This window comes from Indicator indicator, chromosome 15 (genome assembly GCF_027791375.1).
Source record: "Indicator indicator isolate 239-I01 chromosome 15, UM_Iind_1.1, whole genome shotgun sequence".
Classification (NCBI taxonomy): domain Eukaryota; kingdom Metazoa; phylum Chordata; class Aves; order Piciformes; family Indicatoridae; genus Indicator; species Indicator indicator.
The window spans coordinates 15,351,269-15,370,707 of NC_072024.1; the positions used below are offsets into that span (position 1 = coordinate 15,351,269).

A 19,439-nucleotide genomic window follows, 5' to 3' on the forward strand; every position below is an offset into this window, starting at 1 on the left:
CACTATGAACCAGCACAACATACTACCTGCTCAGCTTTATACATGTATATGGGTTTCCTTGACTTACTAATAAAAGCTATACTGCCTTATTATAAAAGCCAAATCCACATTTTCTTCTTTTAATCCTTCCAGAAATAGGCTAAAAGCATGAGAAAACATCTTCCACTTATTTTATTCTCTTTCCATCATTAATTAATGGCACAAATGTGTTATCATAGTTAAAATACACTCTGAAACTGTGATTTTAATATACTTTATTGAAAAAGTACACAGTTTTAAATTGGTTTCAATGGGACAAAGCGATGTTCACCTCTATCTACCAAGTCCTTTTTTTGATGAATCATGACTACCATATGCCAAATTCACATCTGCATGACTTGCAACATAAAAAGATAAATCTTTTTTTTCAACATATCTCAAGAATTTATATCACCAACAGTTTAAAATCATGAAATGCTGATGCTCTGGCTATATTTCATGCCCTCTGTGTTGCACCACTTCCCAGATTGCAATTTATCCATGTATTAGCATGCCAATTGAAAACATCAGTCAATGTCACCTTGAGAAAATTGTCAATAGCAGAGGAAGAAGAACAAGAGGAGGTTTAGCACTAAGGCCTGAGACACCACCACATTCTCTTGCATTTTCCTAAAAGATAAAACAATAAAAATAAAACAATAACAAAGGAAAATAAATACAAACCATTGCACTCAATTATGATACATGATTATTTACCAAACTACATAGGCAGAAGAGGATTGGTGCAAACAACAAAACTCATGAACTAAATGCACTCAGGAAGTAATATGAGCATACATTTTAATTTGAACATTTAGATTGTAGGCTGAAAATAAGCATGATCAACAATCACCAATCCACTTCAAGCCATATTTTAGGTCTCATTCTGCATTGCACTACATCATCAAGGCATGTCACTCCAGAGTTAAATGGGTGTCTACAAATGCATGTGATACAATCCACTGTAATGACATCTTGGTCTCCACCAGATCTCTCTGGCATTATACAACCAAAAGTACTATGCAGAACACAGAGTATTAAGTGTGTGTAGTGACCTCTACCAAGCAATACTATGTGTAAACGTAATGGCTATAGCATGACAGCTGAAATACTGAAGCTAGTTACTGAAAGAAACATGACTAATACAAAGTTCCCAAAAACCTCTTAGTGAGAAATCTTGTGGTCAGTGCTTGAGCCAGAGTAAGTTCTCATATATTCCTGGCTGCTAATCTGTGCTAACATCTTGCCATGTTCTGTATGTGATACAAAACAGTCTAAAAAAGCAGCAAGTCAAGACACTGCCTACAGGAGTACTAAAAAGATCTTCAGCATTTACAATATCACCCATTTTCCCTACTACTCTGTTCTAAGTGATGAGAATATTCACAGAATTAGGCTGGAAAAGACCTTCAAGGTCATCAAGTCCAACCTATCGCCTGACATCATCTAATCAACTAAACCATGGCACTAAGTGCCTCATCCAGTCTTGGATGTGTTGAATCTTATGCCACTGGACTCTGCATGAGATTCTCAGTACTTCATCTTAGAAGATAGTTTTCCTGCTTAAATTTTTAAAGAAAGAAAACATCTACCAGAATCTAAAAGAAATGAAAAGTAGGTAGAAACTCACTTCAGGATGAAATCCGTGACAAGATTCTGGCCGTCGTCTTATCTTCTGAGATTTTAGACGTTCACATTTAAGGGATTCATTATGTACAAGGCAGTTAAGGAGAGATCTTTGGAGCACTGAATTTTAATATCATGAGTCTACATGAGTGTTTTGAAATTAATATAGTGAAAATCCGTCAGCTCCTTCCCTTCTCTCCATCAGCAACCCAAGGTGGTATATGTGGTTAAAACAAAAGAAGGTAATTCTAGTGCATTCTCCTCAGTGATCTCTAGTTTAGAGAGGAACAGTTGCACTTACACTGCTAATCTCTCTTCCCATAATAATTCTACCAAAAAAAAAAAAAACCCAAACAAAAACCACCCAACCAAAAATTTACGTGAGAAACAAATCCTGACCTACAGAACAGCACAAAATAAAACGTGGGACAACTGAAAATGAGGATATATTTACTTTGCTATATTTTTATGGTTTTGGAAAGTAGGATTCTGAAACATTTTCAATACCCCAGTCCATCCCTAAAATAAAAATATATCTATATGCCAGGAAGTTATCCTCTACACACTCTAGAAGCCTTCGGGACTGCTCCCTCTCTGCTGTGTTGTATTTCCAGCAGACATCAGGGAAGTCCCCCACAAGAACAGGGGCCAGCGATCACAAGACTTCTGCCAGGTGCCTAAAGAATATTTTATCTGTCTCATCTTGTCTCTGAAATGCTGCTGGGCTTTAGCCATTATGAAGGGTTTATAACCGTTAATTGGGGCACTCCAGTGGTGTGAGACATCCTGCCACATTTATGTGATGGCTACTATGTCATAATTTTTCTGATAGACAATATTTAGGATTGAATTTGAATGATGTGCACTATCTTAAGATGGCCATGACCTTATGGTACTTATTTTGTACTGACTGCAATATTTAAGATCTAATTTGAATGATGTGCACTATCTTAAGATGGCCATGACCTTATGGTACTTATTTTGTATTGACTGCATTTTCCTTGAAAAGAAGAATGCATTCTTAGTTAGCTTAAATACTTAATTAATAGGTAATGATGCATTAAGTCATGTAATGCAAGTTTTACATAATATGAAATGTTTCAATATTTACATCTTGAATCCCTCTCTGAGAACTTTGCAAATAAAAGGATATATCTTATTTCTATAGGTGCCATGGTAATTGGTGGGATAGAATCACAGAAGCACTCATTATCCACTACCACCATGAAGAGATTGCTGCTTGGGATTTGCTGGATAACAAAAGACCTGCAAATAAAGAAGAAATCAAATGATGATGACATTCTGAGCAAAGGGGTTTGTTAGGGACTCTAACTTGTCAACACCACCTGTTTTATAGTCACAAACATCACTATCTTTGTATATTATACTGTATCTCCACACTTTGTAAAAACAGAGGGCTTTGGGCAATGGTTTCCTCAGTTCACAGAATGTGATTGTCCATTTTGAGATGTACATGATGCTGACAGGTACAAGGTGAAGCAGAACAGATAGGCTTATACTGCTGGTACACTAACATGAGGACTGGGACACGAGTGAATTACCAAGGAGTTTATCAGACTTCTTCAGATTTCCGTGCTGCATCTCCATTACAGGTACCCAGCTATGATCTGGCATTTTTATGTACACATGAAACCCATTTATGATCTGGCATTTTTAAATACACATGAAACCCATCTGCAGAAATAACGAAGGTTCTTCTGCAGCCACATAGCGATAACTCATGGTCCCAAATTTTAGCTTCTGTAATCACATTAGGACCTTTATTCACTCTGGGTCTTGCTTGAAGCAACATGAACTACTGAGAAAGATCTCAGCTTTCAGCTATCCTCTTGAGAGTCATTTTACTACTGAGCCAACAAAATAGAGATTAAGTCTCAAAATCTTCCTAAGCAAGGAGATTTATTTTAGAATAATGATGACTATATGGTACAAATATGGAATTAAGTCAAAGCAGGCAACTCAAAAGGAGAGCAAAAAATAAATAAATTGCTTGTAAGAAGGAAGGCACCCAGGGGAGACCAGGGAAGGATCTTCTGGGCATTATTCAGTTGTCAACAGAGTAACAATGAGATGAGCTCTTAAGCATGTACCAAAGAGAAGAGAGGAAGGATGCAGAACCAAGTAGGCATTGTTTAGTCTTTTCTTTAGAACTCAGGACACAATACAAAGAAAGGCTCGGACCCAGTTCTTGATAATTTTTTTTTTAAAACAATCTGTCAGAATTTACGTATTTTATCAACAGAATACTTGCCATATCGAATATCATTGAAATCTGGCAATTCCAGGAACTAGGTATTTTTCAGTGCAGTATGCTGGTAAATGTAGAGAATGTTAAGTGAGGGTTTGAGCACCAGTGAGATGTGGAGAGAAACATATTTTTCCTCAGACATCTTCATTTAAAATACATATTGTCTTACTAAAATAACTCCCTGCTTTTTCCAAAAATCACAGAAGAAGAAATAGTGGAAGGGGCAGGGAATATTCAAACCAAGCTTCAGGGGAAAAAAAAAAAAACAAAACTAAAAAGAAACAACAACAACAAAAAACCCCAACCCATTTGGAAAACTTACTATAAAATGTTGCCAATGGAAAGATTAAACACTTTTCAGTATTTTTGAAACTTAGTGAATCTCCATTAAAATTACACTTAGAGTGATCTGCAATGTTAGCTTTATGTTTATGCATGAAATATACATTTATGACATCGTGTAAAAGGCTGAGCTTTATAAAATGTACCTACCAAACAGCTGGAGCAGACTGACATCATTGTAAGGGAGCATCTGTGGCTTTGTGCATTTGTGTGTGGAAGAAACGAGGCCAACAAAAGGAAAGGAGGGAAAATCTTTAACAGAGAATAACACCAAAATTCCACTGTGTGAATTTCTCAAATGAGTTATGAATAAATCGAACTTAAAGACAGGAAAAACAAGTGAGGGTCAGAGGACTTGAAGACATAGATTGAGTCGAGCAAACAATTAAGGGAAAAATTTAAAATTATGTCCCCTTTATCTTTCTTTTCTATAAATAGAAAGTGCACAAGCAAATTATACTTCTTTCAGCTGCTGTCATTTACAATCATTCTGCAGTCAGAAGGTATTCTTACCCTCACTAGATTGATGGGAAAGGACTTTTTACCAATCACAACCACTGTAGTTGCTCTGTGACTATTCAGATAATTCATATGGCACTGCTTCCATGCCCAAACTGGATAAAGCAGACAATCATCCCAGCAGCAGGTCTTGTGTCTGTGTCCAGCTTTCAGTTCCCATAGTGACATGTGCATGCATCTTTGAAATTCATTTTCAGTGAATGTTCATGCCAATAAGCCTCAGGAGCTGAACATTCACAGAAAACAAAAGGTGCATAAACACAGTCAGAACAGCTTTCAAATACTGAAATATTGCACCACAACGTTTCACTGCATACACCAAGATTCAAATGCAAAGGAGAAAGTCCTCTAGCAAAACAGCTTCTGTGTCTGCAGTGAGAAATAAAGTTGTTGAAAAAGTAATGAAAACGCTCTTGTCTTTTAAGTGAGCTTCACTGTGAGCCTCTACAGCTTATATTACAATAAGCATTCTGAACACCTGCTGGCTTAGGCTGTCATTTGTGCCATTGGCAATATGGGAACCAACTCTTAGGGACAGGGAATAGATTTTTATTGAGCTTTATTGCTGGTTTAACTATCAAAAGGAAGCCTACGTTTAATAGCCTGTGCTTACTATTTATGAAGGGTGTTTCATGTTCAAGAAGGAAAACATTTTGTGTTGGGTAATGTAAATCTTTTGATTTGAACCTTTTCCTTTTACACCAGTATCATCACCATTGTCCTATAGTAACAGCATACAACAAGTTTTGGGTATGTTTCCATGTAAAAAAATGGAATAAACTGTTTGGGTTCCTGTTATGTTGAAGCCACAGTTATTTAAGAAGAACTTTATAAATAATTTCTTGTACATATTTCAGCCACTGAGGAACTTGTTTGGATTATTTGATGTGCAGCTTCAGAGACTTAAAACAGACCTGAATATAAACTGCTTCTTCAATTTGAGGGAAGATGAGGAAGGAAGAAATTTAATACTTGAAAGTCCAAGGTAGCAGTTCTACTGCCCCCCATCTTCTCCAACAATCAAGAACTCTTTCATGATCATTTCGTGAACACTCTGCCCAAGTTGGCCTTGAATCATTACATCACCCAGAAGTCCTTCTCTGTTCACAAACAGCAGGTCCAGCAGGTGCCTGCCCTAGCTGGCTACCTCACCAGTTGTGTCAGGAGTTATGCTCTACACGCTCTAGGAAACACCAGGACTGCTCCCTCTCTGCTGTGCTGTATTTCCAGCAAACAAAATGGAAGTCCCCCACAAGAACAAGGGCAAGCAATAGTAAGACTTCTGCCAGATGTCTAAAGAATACTTTGTCTGTCTCATCTTGTCTCTGAAATGCTGCTGGGCTTTAGCTTGCCTTTCCTAACATAGTGGGATCTATAACAGGTAAAGCTAATCTAATCCAATTTCAAACATCAAAGAGATGTCTCTTGTCTAGCAAAGCAAACTTAACCTTTAAGTTTACTCTCTACTATTTGACTATAATATCTGCAATTAAAGGAAGTCAATACTACAGTTAAAGAGCTTAGTGTCTGTATTTCCATGCAGGAGAGAGAATCCATTTCTTTGCCCAGTGTTGTTAAGTTTTTGATAGGATATAAACTGAACAGAAACCTGAGGTTTCCCTGTTAATAAGCAGCTACTTACTTATCCCAGATATACTCAGTCTTAAAGAAATGTGTTGAATGCAGCATACTTTGCATAGGACTGAGGGAGAGCCATACAGCTATAGAGAGGACACAGTCATATTACAATGTTCAGAATGAGGATCCCAAATTCCATGATTTGTTGGCCATTTGTTCTGAAGCTATTTTCCTTTTCTTGGCTTACGACCATGCTCACATTAGCTGGTGGCCAGTGATACCACTATGTAACTTGTTTCAACAATGAAGAATGGTACTAAACTTCCCAATAGCAGTCAGAAATCCATCTCCCCTTTCTTTCTTCAGACACTCATAAAGGCTGCAAAATGTTTGGGGAAACAAAATGAATGACAAGCAGCATGGAACTCTGAGCATGCTTATAGAGTAAGACTACACTTGAGGAGCCAAAAACATTAAAGAGAATATCTTCCCATTATCCCACAAAATGGAAGATATTTAATTGTAATCTGAGCATGACTTGAGCACAGAACCAATTTAAAAAGCAATTCAGTTAGTCTAAAAACAATGTTGTGTGTTTCTAGGTTAAAAAGCTGTGTTTTCTCACAGAAATACTGCGTTATTGTGCTTTGTTTTAAAACATGCTTGTTCAGGAGTATGAATTATGGACATAGATGTTTGTATTCTCTATATGCTGCTAATATGCTGCTATTATATCTGTGCTCATGACAACAAATGCTATGCAGTAGAGTAGGTGGTTACAATAAATGTGTGACTTTGGTGATATTTTAACTCTATAAAAAAATCAAACAGTTGTTCAGATTTGTCAATAATTTCACATTCAGGATGTTTAACAGCTTGATTTGTGGGAAAAAAATCCATTTGTGCATTTTTTATTTGTTTCTATAATGGCTGTAGGAACACTTGAACACTATTGTTTCACGTTACAGTAATGACTGTGGAACTTACATCCAAATCATGACTAGAATAATATCTTATTGTTCTATTAGCATATGTCACTCCTGTGCACACATAATAATATCAATTATTTTTAAGAGGCAATAGATAAGATCATCCAGCTATCAGGTGGTTTTCCCATGCAGATGAATCCTACAAAGCATGAAGGAATTTCACCATCAGCAGTCTGAACTAAAATAAACTGAGGGCAGTGTTTTGAAACTGGCAACATAAACACATGCACAAAGATGTCAAAAAGTAGTCTGAATTGCCAGGGTACTCAGCTCAGCCCTGACTGGGCATTCCAATACTTCAGCATCTCTCTTCGTTCAGCCATTTGCCTCTGGGCTTTTCAGCGTCTTTTCTGAGTGCAAACTTCCATTAATGAAGTTTGAGTATTTTGGATTAAGTTTAGTTGTTACTTTAAGAATACATTTCATAGCTGTCAAATTTGATATTTTCCTATTTTTGAGAAAAAGAAAAAGCAAACCAGCACCAGGGTACAGTCAATGGAAAATATTGTGCACTCTGCACTCAAATATGTGTTACTCACATAACTGTTGGTTGCAAACGTTCAACCCTAATGGTCTGGAACAAACTTTAAGCATTCAACTGAAGTGCAGATATCCGCTGTGCTGTTTCCCAACTCCTATCATGTGCTTTCCAGGCTGTTGGCTACATTTCCAACCCACATTTCCCCTCACTTATCACTTTTTTTTTTTTTTAATGAATGAATGAAATGTTTATAGACAGTCAGGTTGGGCTACTTGGATAGTTTTGGTGTTTTTGTTTTGTTTTGTTTAATAAATGATGATAGAGAATGGAAAATCTTTGATGAAATTTATAAAAATAACTTATATGCCAATAGCAACATTTCTGAGAGCTGGAGCAGTTAAAACACACAAAGAAAAGCAACTAGTGGTTCTCTCATATAAAAGAAACAGATAAACTCTCAGCCTCAGGCTTGTAATCTGACCCCACACTACCACATATATCCTGACTGACTTTAGCACAATTTGGTGTCAGTATAAACATACCTACCCAAAGCAAAGTTTAGAATCAAGGACTTTTAATCAATAATGTCAGAGACATTATTAATTAAAACACCTGATAGCTGGATGATCTTATCTATTGCCTCCTAAAAAGGACTTTTAATTAATAATGGGTAGAGATCACCACTTTCACATAAAGAAGTTTTATCTATAAACCTCTCAGGCAATTCAGCTCTAGGCTTATTTGGAAAACATAAGTAAGGAACTGGGGAGTGTAAGAGAGAGCACATCTCATCCTACTTGTCAGAAAAAAGCCTACAGTGAAACGTATGGCAACATTGATAGACTGAATTGCTAGGAAGCAAACTAATGTATCTCCAAAATTTTAGACTACTTACGGATGGACCACATGGTCAGCCCTAGGGAGACTCCTAATGAGAGGTTGCACATACCTGCAAGAAAAGACCACTGTGCATTTCCTCATCCTTCTCTTCTTTCTATACAGTCTCCCACTCATTCAATATATATGTCTTGCCATTAAAAATGCCCTTTGGAAAAGACTGCTATTATAGATGTATATATTTTTTAATATTAAATATATTTTTCTCCTTTGATCCATAGTCACTCATTGATTCTCTAGCTTTGTTATGGTGATCACAATGCCAAGCAAATTTAGAGAGAGAATCTCCATACAGATTTGCATGGTTTTGTTCACTAAATAAACAAATTCCAAGGTTTTGATTTTTTGAGGGGGACATTCATGGAGAGACTGAGCTAACAATGAAAGACTGTCATCAATATGTGGTGGCATTCTGTGTGTAAGCAGTTACAATGTTCCTGAATTCAAAAAGCACACTAAAAATGTTCTGAAAGCAAAAAGAAATATTGAAAATATTTTGTCTATTTAAAAACAAACACAAACAAAAACCTCAAGCAAACAAACTCACAGTGAAATCACCCATACAATGACTCTGAGTTGCACATTGCAATCACTCTTGCCTTTGGAGTGAAGAGGAATTTGTTCAGCGTACAAGTGGAGATGTGTGGGTAACAATACAGGATTTTAATCTGCATATAAAGACCTTTAATGAACAACTCTAGGAGTTTAATTTGCATACTTTGATGCTTTATAGAAGGGAAGAACATGGAAAAAAATCTTTTGGGAACTTCTAGAGTTTGGGGTTTTGGGCTATGACAAGTTTCTGCAAATATTGCTGCAAATATAAAGACTTTTGAATATTAGTAAGTATTCTGCAATTTTGTTTTTGAAACAGATCTGGCAAGATGACTCTATAGAATAAGATTCTGATTCTTGAGACTTCAACAATTAACTACTGAGGTATGCAAAATACTGAGTTTCACTTGAAGATGCTCGCTCCTTGACTTCCATGTACATGTAAGCAAGCTTTCACAAATTAGGATCTGTTAAACATTGCCATGATGAGCAGTGATCAGTTTGACTACAGCACACCTATGACAACATGAGCATAGGTCAAAACCATTTCTGAGTGGTATTATATGTGTGCTTGACATGGATCCTGAAGAAGCAATGTGTGTAGAAATACACAGTCTGGACAAAGCATGGTGAAATATAGACAATAATTGGTTTTTTTCAGGGTCCTGTAAGTTGAATAAAATAAAATGAATGCAACTCAAAATGTCTTCCAGAAAACTGACCATAATTTACTGCCCAAATTATTCCAGGAAATCTAGAGAGATGTTCTGATGTACACAGATAGAGCTCCAAATGAGAAGAAATTGGTCCTTTATGCTTTGCTTGTTTTATGTGGCAAGTTGATTTGTTTAGAAGTAAACTAAGTGCATCTGAAAAGGCAAATGATTATTTATTTCATGGGAAATCAAACTGCACATTTACTTATACATTTTAAACACGATCCAGTGCAGCAGCTTGGCAGGCTTCTACAAAGAAATGCAGAAACACTTTAGCAAATGGTGCAAAGTCTCAAGCTTAAGTGTCGGGGTTTTTTTCAAAAACATTACATTTTAATGTCTGCAGATTGCACTATTCCTGACACTAATATATTCACACCCTGACAATCTGAATCTCATTTGTGTTGTTATAGATCTGTTACTGGCAAATAAGTGCATTCAGTGGGCAAATCTGACAATTAGCCATTAAAAATCTACATGAAGGGATCAGTGTCATCCTGAACTATAACTGCACTACAGTTAACTTATTTTTGTTGACATTGAACAGCACTTAATGGTCCAGGCTATAAGAAAGCATTTGGTTTATTGACGATTCTCCCTGTTGGATAATTGTCTGCTTAGTAACACTCCCATGAGCCAAATATATAATACATGGGGCAGTGTTTAACCAAATAAGTAGTTCCTTTCAATTTAAGTACTTTACACGTGAGATACAGCAAAGTGAAAGGAACACTTACATTCATCTTGCACAATTAAAACACATTAAATCTTTTGTAGTTCCATACTTCCTTGCTTCCCTAGTGAGAATATGGCTTTTTCATAGTTACTTTTCTCTCTATTTTGTGCCTTAAGACTGTGCACAAAGAATGAAATAGTTTATTTGGGTTTTTGGTATTGACCTCACAGACTCCTCAGTGCTGCAATTAAAAGAGAAGGACGATTTGCTTCCTGGGTCATTGGAAGTAAGACCAGATTTTTGATCTGCATCCAAGCCCAATATGTCATCATACATGAACAGCAGAGGTTAAAAGGGCAGATTCTAAAGCTGAAATTAATGGCATTCTCTTAACAGAAGGTAAATGGAAGAAATCCAAATTTGCATACAAAACCAAGATTTGCAATTAGAGAAAATTTGTTTGTTTGTTTGTTTGCTCTATGAACAGATGAGGGACTATACTATAACGATCAGGTAACTTTCTCTGGTCATATATAACAGCCCTTCTGATTGGCAATAATTTTGTTTTTCTAAGGATGCTTTCCTTAGACAATATTAGTGTTTTTTAAAGTATTAGCAATGCTGAAATCACCAGAAGGCAGAAACTGATTATGTAACCAGTGAGAATTGCTGAAGAACCTTGGCTGACAAACTTACACTAGAAATTGGCTAACACACTGGGGCAATACCTCATAAAACTACAAGCAGCACTGAGACGCTTATTTAGTCAAAGACTTCAAATATAATGCTTAATCAAAAAACACATCTCTGAGCAGCACAACAGCTTAAAACCCATACTGAGGGTGTTTAATATATATACAGAAAAATGTTCCAGTTGATATTGATAAAGAAAAAACATTTATCTTTAGCAGTTAACTATTTCTGACACTGAGGCTGCTGTAGAACATTCAACAATCTATCAACTGACTTTTTGTAAGAGATGGGTTTTGTCTTGTTTCCTTTTCTTGATTTTTTTTTTTTTTGGAGGTGGGGGGTGTTTGGGTTTTTTGGTTGGTTGGTTGTGGGTTTTTGCTGTAAAATGGAATAGCCTACTGGAAAATACTAAAGCGTTTCAGATTTAAAAAAAATCCCAGTTTTTCTCTCATGTTGACAGTGCTTAGAAAATGTGAGTTGACTTGGTTTTGATTGATGTTTAAATAACAGATTAATTTAATAATCATTGGGGTATTGAATAACAACAGATTAGGGGGTGACACAGCCAAACCCTGACCCTAATGACATTTTATGTTAATACTTATTTTCTTTTAGGCTCCTGCTTTCTTAATGAAACCTATATTTTCAAAAATCGTTTTTAAACATTGCAAATTATCCCAAAGTAGCAGTTATTTTTTGCTAGTAAGAGATAAGTTTACATACAAAGAGTGTATTTTACATGTCTGTATGCATTTAATGCCTGACTCAAAGTCCACTGAAGTGTACAGATGCCCTTCCACTGACTGAGTTTTCAGGCACAGCTGAAAAGGTGAGCCAGCTATTTATGAAGTAATTAGCATGTAGCCCTTTCAAATGTGTGATGCATTTGTGAGGATGCTCTGATTTAAGTTGGAAACCCCATGATTATAAATTGGAACCTAGAAACATTTATAAGAACAAGGCTGAGTTTTCTTAGCTACAGTTGGTAACTGTGCCCCTTGGGAACTGCGAAGTGTGGGGTATTTCTGTAAGATCAGTAACAGCACACCCAGGACAGAGTAAGACTGAGCCTCTGACTCTCTCTATGTGACCCTGTTGACTATGACTGTGACTTTGTTAGCAATAACACAGTATTTGTGCTCCAAAATGTCTTATCTAGGTAACATTATATGGTTTCAATTAACATCAGTCATCATTTTTACTTCTACTGAGAGACTGCTTTTAGTCTCCTTTTTCAGACAAGGGCTCTATAGTAGTGCCTGGCACTGTAGGAACAAAAGACAGTGACTTGAATGAGTAACTTGTGACACAAACTTGCTTACGGGAGAGTATTTGCACAACTGTTTGCAAACCTGTTCAAAACATACTGACTTTTCCAGTCTCTTTCAAAGAGGTTTGCAGCACTAGAGTGGGTGTATATTCAGCTACGTATTTACAAATACGTTTTCTATTTGTAATCAGGATGTGCAAGTTTGTATCACAAACAGATTAATTTCTAACACAGTCCAGGGAGGATACAGAAAAAAAATCCCACTGGCTCAAAGTGAGCTGAATCAAGAGCCCAGTGTGCAAGAAATGCAGTGCAGATTAACCATTGAACAGAGTCATTTGAAGCCTCACCGTACACAAGGCTGAACCCTAACTTTGACTGATTGAGCCCATCATTCTTAAATTACAAGTATTAAGCAATACACTTGCTTGTAAAAATATTTATTGCTATTGAGGCCATGAAACAGAAAACTGGGTCAGAAGATGTAGGTCTGCAAAGGACTTTGGGTCAAATTCCTTAGCTGTTCTGCGGGAAAGTGTCCTGGGTTGTAACAAAAACATTTGGAATCCAATGCAGTCTGCAATTCTAGATGCAATTTGTAGATTGTTAATGACAGTGGGTAAATGGTATAACGAAGAACTTTCCCATGAGAATCTAATAGTTCTTCTGGATTATTTCTTTAGGTTTTGCCATTGCTTGTGGAGAAAAATAATGGGTGCCTTGAGATCACTTTGTAACTTACAGGGTTTTCTTTTTTTACTTTTTTTTTATTCCACTGTGGAAGACAAAATGTTTTTCTATGAAAAAGATCTTAGTGCATTATTTTTGAAATACTATAATTTTCACTAAACTGAGTTTCCAACTCAGCGCTGTCCAAGTATTGCAGAATTACAGAATCACAGAATGTGTTATTTTTGAGTTATTTCCTTTGACCTGAAGTTACCTAAGAAGACAGACTGAAATCTGCATTCCTTTGAGAAAACCGAATGCTGTTAAATTAATCTTCTTTCCACAGAATCATGTCAATTTGTAATATTTAAATAAATCATAGAATGGTTTGGTTTGGAAGGGTCCATAAAGATTGCCTAATTCCAACCCTCCTGCCACAGGCAGAGATACCTTTCACTAGACCATGTTGCTCAAAGCCCTGTCCAATCTGTCCTTAAAAAATTCCAGGGTTGTATGAACTTTTTTTTTTTTTTTTTTTTAGAAGTTGTTGGTAATCTTCTGCTATATAATTACAAAATCAGGCTACTTGAAATCTAAGATGCTGGCATAAAGCACTCAGAGCAGTGTAACATACTTTGTATTTCATATGTCAAGTGGAAAAACTCACGGCTTCGTTTTGTTAATTTTGTACTTCTCAGGCAGTGGGAGCTATTGTTACACTTAAAGGGTTCCCCAGGATCAATTTACAAAGACTTTCGTACTTCTACTACACAAAGACATACAAAAATAATAATTCATACTAGATATTAATAATTTCTTTATAATTAAAAGTAAGTAGCAAATTAAAAATTAATATTAGCACTTAAATGCATCTCCAGTGTACTTACTCCTATTTCTTGTTTTAAAACTAAGAAGGTATAGGGGACAAAATTTAGGAGCAAGTCCAGAAGCACCTAGAAGTCAAAGAGAAGTTTTCACCTTCATTTACTAACTTCAAATTTATTTAGCCTGGAAAGGGAGTGTTGTAGCCATTTCTGTTTAACTTAGAAATTCTTTCTGACATCTGTATCAATACACAAATTATTGCTGCAAATACTAATCTCCTTTTGATGATTACCTCTCAGTATAAAGGAAATCCAATTAAGAGACTTACTGAAGTACAGAAATTTGCATAAACAGCATCTATGTAATTCCTCAATTAAATGTACCATAATTACAGTAAGAAAAGTCACTGCACATAGGCACTAAATGAAGTTAAAAGACATTTTTACTATGCAGGAGGAAAACTACACTGTAGCCTTTCTCTTCTTTTAACTCTGTGAGGGACAGCTTTACAGTAGCACTGCTAGAACTGACAAGGTTGCAGCACTGACATGTGAGATTTGTCACTATTAACTCAGCTTCCCAGCACTGTAAGTTTGGAGGCTAGGTTTAATCCTCTTTCAGGAAGGAAACGCTGTTTGGCATTCATGTAAAACAACCAGGTCTCACTGTACCACAAGGGAACTTCTAACCTATTAAGCAAGGTTTTGCTCCTGTACAGAAGAGCTAACAGCATTAACTTTTATATCTAAATCTTAACAGAATATGCCCTTAGAATGCTGCCTGTGTGCAGCAAAATCTTAAAACTTTCACTATTCTTTGAAAGGAGCATAAGACTCCACTGGATTTACTACTTTTGTGTGTGTGTGTGTGTATGGTTAGAAAATAGTAGGCGCTGCTTTAATTTAAGAGCATCAAATTGTTAAATGACCCCTGTAGTAAGAGCAATGACACCCTGACAGAGGTCATTATGTAAGATAAAACATAACAGACTTGTACATTCTTCAGCATAACCTTGAATAATTCAGTTTTATTGCTTTGTCACAAACAGTTGCATTAAAAAAAAAATAAAAACTGAAAGGGCTTACTTGAAACAGTCATCGCAAGCAATATTCCCCATCGTCTCCTTTATAGTGCGTTCGGAAACAAAAGCTGGATATTCAGTATCACAGGGCTCTAGAGTTTGTTTCAACCTCTGCGCTATATAGGCACAGGAAAAAAGATCTTGATGTTAACATGGGAAGAACAACACACACAATTCTGAACAACATGAGATGCTGTATATTACAGAGCTCACAGGGAAAGGAAATGCTACTCAGCTTCTGCCACCCTGTGAGATTTCCTAGGCAGTGCATAACTCTATTTTTTCAATTAAAAAAAAAAAAAGAAAGGAAAAACAAATTATCTGTGGAATGTAATTCTGTAAGACATCACTGTTAAAGTATTTATTCATGGTTTAGCCATTGCCAACCTACTTTACATTTATGCACAAGATTTTATTCTTTCTCTGTAGATTCAAGATGGACTTAACATCATTTTTGTTTCAGCAGTGCTGTGATGAATCATTAACTGTTGCATATGGAAGGTTACATGTATTTGATATCTAAATTGTACATTTTACTGAAGCCAAAACACTTATTTTTTAGATTACAGTTTAGGAATCTTTGCAGAGTTTCATCAGGTAGAAAAAATCTGTGGGCTGGGGACAGAAATGTTACTTTGCCCAGAACAAATGCTTTGTTATCCGCTTCCCAAAACAGTAATAATTAAGACTCCATAACACTTTTAATTTGAAGCCTTTGAAGTGAAAGGGAAAAAAAAACCTTTCACTATTTGCTTCTTAAAGACTGGGAAACAGAGGTACCAGGAAGCACTGAAACTGCTTCAAGGTCAAACAAGAGGACAACAGCAAAGCTGGGAACTGAAGGCAGCTCTTCCGACTCTCACACTGATGTATCTGTTGGACAATGTATCTCACTCATTCCCTTTCTTTTTCCTCCCCACCCGTCATTCTTCCTTAACACAGAGATACACTTGCACATCAGCGCCGGTGTTAAGCCTATCTTAAACTAATTGCTAAGTGAGAAAACAAGACGAGCTATGACAAAAATAGATTACACTAAACAGGCTCTTGCGCTGGACAGATCTTCCGTTCAAGATAATCTGTTTCAAACCCAGTGGTGTATCTACCGCACAGTGCCAGCGGAATGGCCCAAACGGCATTTGACATCACGCACTGGGAGATGCAGTTCTAAAGTGCTCCTAATTTTTGTTTAGAATTTTAAAAATATTCCGCCAAATGCACAGATCCCAAGAGATATACTCAATGTGGTCATAAAAGTTTTATTTCACATGTTTTCACTATAATAGTGACATATCTAACAATTTCACTTTTTTTTTTTTTTTTTTCAAATGAGCTTTGCTGCACCTTATCCTTTCTCTACTGTTCTCCTTATCTGTGGCCAAGAATGACTGAAATTTATCACCCGTATTTTGGTCTACCCTGACTTGTATCAACATATGGCTTGTGTAACAAAGAGACTGCCAAACATCCATGGGGATCAGATTTCCAGCACCTCATTAGAGTCCAGAAGATGATGTGATTGCCCAGGGTTTTAGGGCGTTGGTTTGATCTCTCTCATTTGCAGATGTGATTGAGATTCCCAGATTTTGTGCACAAGTATTTTTCATACTAAGATTTGATGAACCAGCAGGTGTGTGGGGACCCTCCAGCATCCTCATGATACATGAGGCTCTCTTAATGTCAAAATTTAAGCAGGAAGAAATTTCCTCATTAGAGGGACTGATTTTTTTTTTTCTCGAGTGTTAAGCATTAAGTAAAAAAATGTGCATGTTATTCATTTTAATTTTATAAAGTGTAGTCATAATTAAACTCTTAGTGGCAACATTCATGAGAAGAGGAGGGATGTTGTCTTTAAAGGATATTTTCCCTAAGACAGAATGCAAGTGCCATTTGGTGTTTCATGTCAGGACATATTAAGGCAGGTTTGCTCAGTACACTTAAACATCCACAAAAGTTACCCATTTCCTACACTGGCTGTTTGTGTTGTTCTGTAAACACTAGGGACTACAACTGACATACCTGCCATTCTTCTTCAGATATAAGGAACAATTTTGCATGTGCTGAATCTAGCACAGCAAAGCCTGCTGTCCTTCACAGCCATCAGTGTGAGAGGCATTCTTCATCATGGTTTGGGAAATCATTGGGAAGTTAGCCTTGTTTTTAGAAGACCTGTCTATGCAGTGCTGATTACAAAGCAGATCCAAAAGCAAATAGTGACTGACTAGCTCTCCTGAACTTCTATTCATGTATATGTATCCAGACTACATCAGGCTGATTGTTCACATAACAGAATCACCTTCATTGTTGCAATGCAGTGTGCATCAGCATGGCAAAGGCTGTACCAAGTTTATGCACCTAAGTTTCCAGAAGGCTCTTATCTGATTTTCATCTGCAGTAGACACCCATCTCAGGCTCCCCTCATTCCTACACAGCATTTACAACACGTTAGGCAGTAGCCTGACATGCTTTGCCATTTACTGCCATGCATTCCAGTTCCTCCACAACAGATCTTTCTGCTAGAAGAGTTCCAGCATCATATTACTACGGATGATACTGGAATATTCCAGGGCATCAGTATGTTCCACTTTCTCTATACCTTAACTTCAGAGAGGACATTATTTTGGCATAAAGAAAGCCTGGCATCCAGGAAATGAAAATATTAACTTAAAGTAGCCATTTTATCCTCTGCTTTGCTAAGGAATATGCAAATCTGCAAATAAAAGGCTGAAGAATTACGTTTAAGTCATTACACCAGTAAATGGTATGCAGCGTAATTTGCCTATGAAATAAACAGCAGAAGAGAATTAGGCTTTTACTTTTGAGAAACATTTCTAAAATGTCATGTCTGCTAAAATATAAGACAGTTGAAACTGAAAACTTCCAGTTCTTATAGGAACTGTTAGCGTTTCATTATTCCAAATGAAGTCTCTACATTTATAAAAATTATTTTGAGTAAATTAGATTTTAAGTCATGCAGATTTTATTACTTTAAAATGTCTATTTTGAATAGAATGACAAAACAAACTACAGTTTTAACCAGTCCTGATTAAAACTAAAAGAATAACATTTAAGCCTTAAAAATAATTTTCATTTCCCAGCACAATACCCCCCAAAAATACTACAGCAACTGTAGAAAAGACATGTAGCAGGAGCAGAAAAAAGTTAATGGAATTCTTTATTTACAGAGACTGTTTTGAAGTGTTTTAAATAAGATGTATTTAGTCATTATCTACTCTTTTAGTTTCTCCATTATAGAATAGAGTACTCCTAGAATACAGAGAAGCACATTGTGGTTATTCATAGAAGATATTAGTTCTCCTGCATTTTGGAAGCCATTAACAAAGAAGAGGATGCTGACACAGGAGACAAACTATTGTTATTAGATGTATATTATTGAATCTAAAACCTTTCATGCACATTTGAATTCCAAAAATCCAATTTAATCTAGACATTTCTGACATTGCGGGCAGGAAAAAGTATTACACTTACCTTTTGCTGTTAGATCAGAGTGCCACCAACTGCATAGATTAAATTCCACAAGGAACCTAGACAAATTATTAGAGTTTTCATATTACCCGCCACAGAAGGTTTTTAAAACACTAAACTGACAGTAGCTTCATAGCAGTAATCCTATTCTAAAGAAAAACTAACACAGAACTGAAACTCATGCTAAAAAAATTATCAACTACTGTTGCTCTCATATTGTCACTGGGTTGTATCTTACAACCAAAAATTTATTGTGAATTGAACTCTATCAATAAAACATATAATTGCCTATTATTATTTATATTATTTGAAGTGTCCATTAAAATTCTCAATGCATGGCAGCATACATTATTTTTACTGTTGAACATTATTTCTTCATTATTCAGGTATTTTTAAACACCACAGGATTATAACTGTCCTGGATACAGTACAGGAGTACACATAAAATAATTGCTTATATTAATTCTGGAACTAAGATATAAAATTATTTTATTTCTAGAAGCAGGAAAGCTTGATTAACCAGTGTCTAATCAACTCTAACTAGATGTGTAGAGAAAGAATTTTCCCTCAAAAATATGCTGCAATTTACATTGAAGACTGGACTGAAATATGTTGGTCTCTGGTAAATGTAAAGAATGTGAAACCGACATCCACTGTATCATATGGACATGAAACTACAGTGCTTATAAACACAAAGTTTCTTGAGAATTTTTGGAGCTGCTAAATGCTAGCATCAAAGTCTCATTTTA

At 36.1% G+C, this 19,439-nt stretch overlaps 1 protein-coding gene across 1 annotated transcript in view; it reads right to left on the bottom strand.

Moving 5' to 3' along the window:
• Positions 1–555: 555 nt before the first annotated feature.
• The window catches only part of CACNA2D3 (calcium voltage-gated channel auxiliary subunit alpha2delta 3), a 409,143-nt gene continuing 390,259 nt past the window's right edge, over positions 556–19,439 (bottom strand). Inside the window, exons 34-38 of the mRNA XM_054387292.1 lie at positions 18,694–18,749; positions 15,209–15,320; positions 2,798–2,910; positions 1,649–1,731; positions 556–648 (exon numbers count right to left, since the gene is read on the bottom strand). Of these exons, the coding sequence (XP_054243267.1) occupies positions 556–648; positions 1,649–1,731; positions 2,798–2,910; positions 15,209–15,320; positions 18,694–18,749 (457 nt within the window). The remainder of the gene's footprint in view (positions 649–1,648; positions 1,732–2,797; positions 2,911–15,208; positions 15,321–18,693; positions 18,750–19,439) is intronic.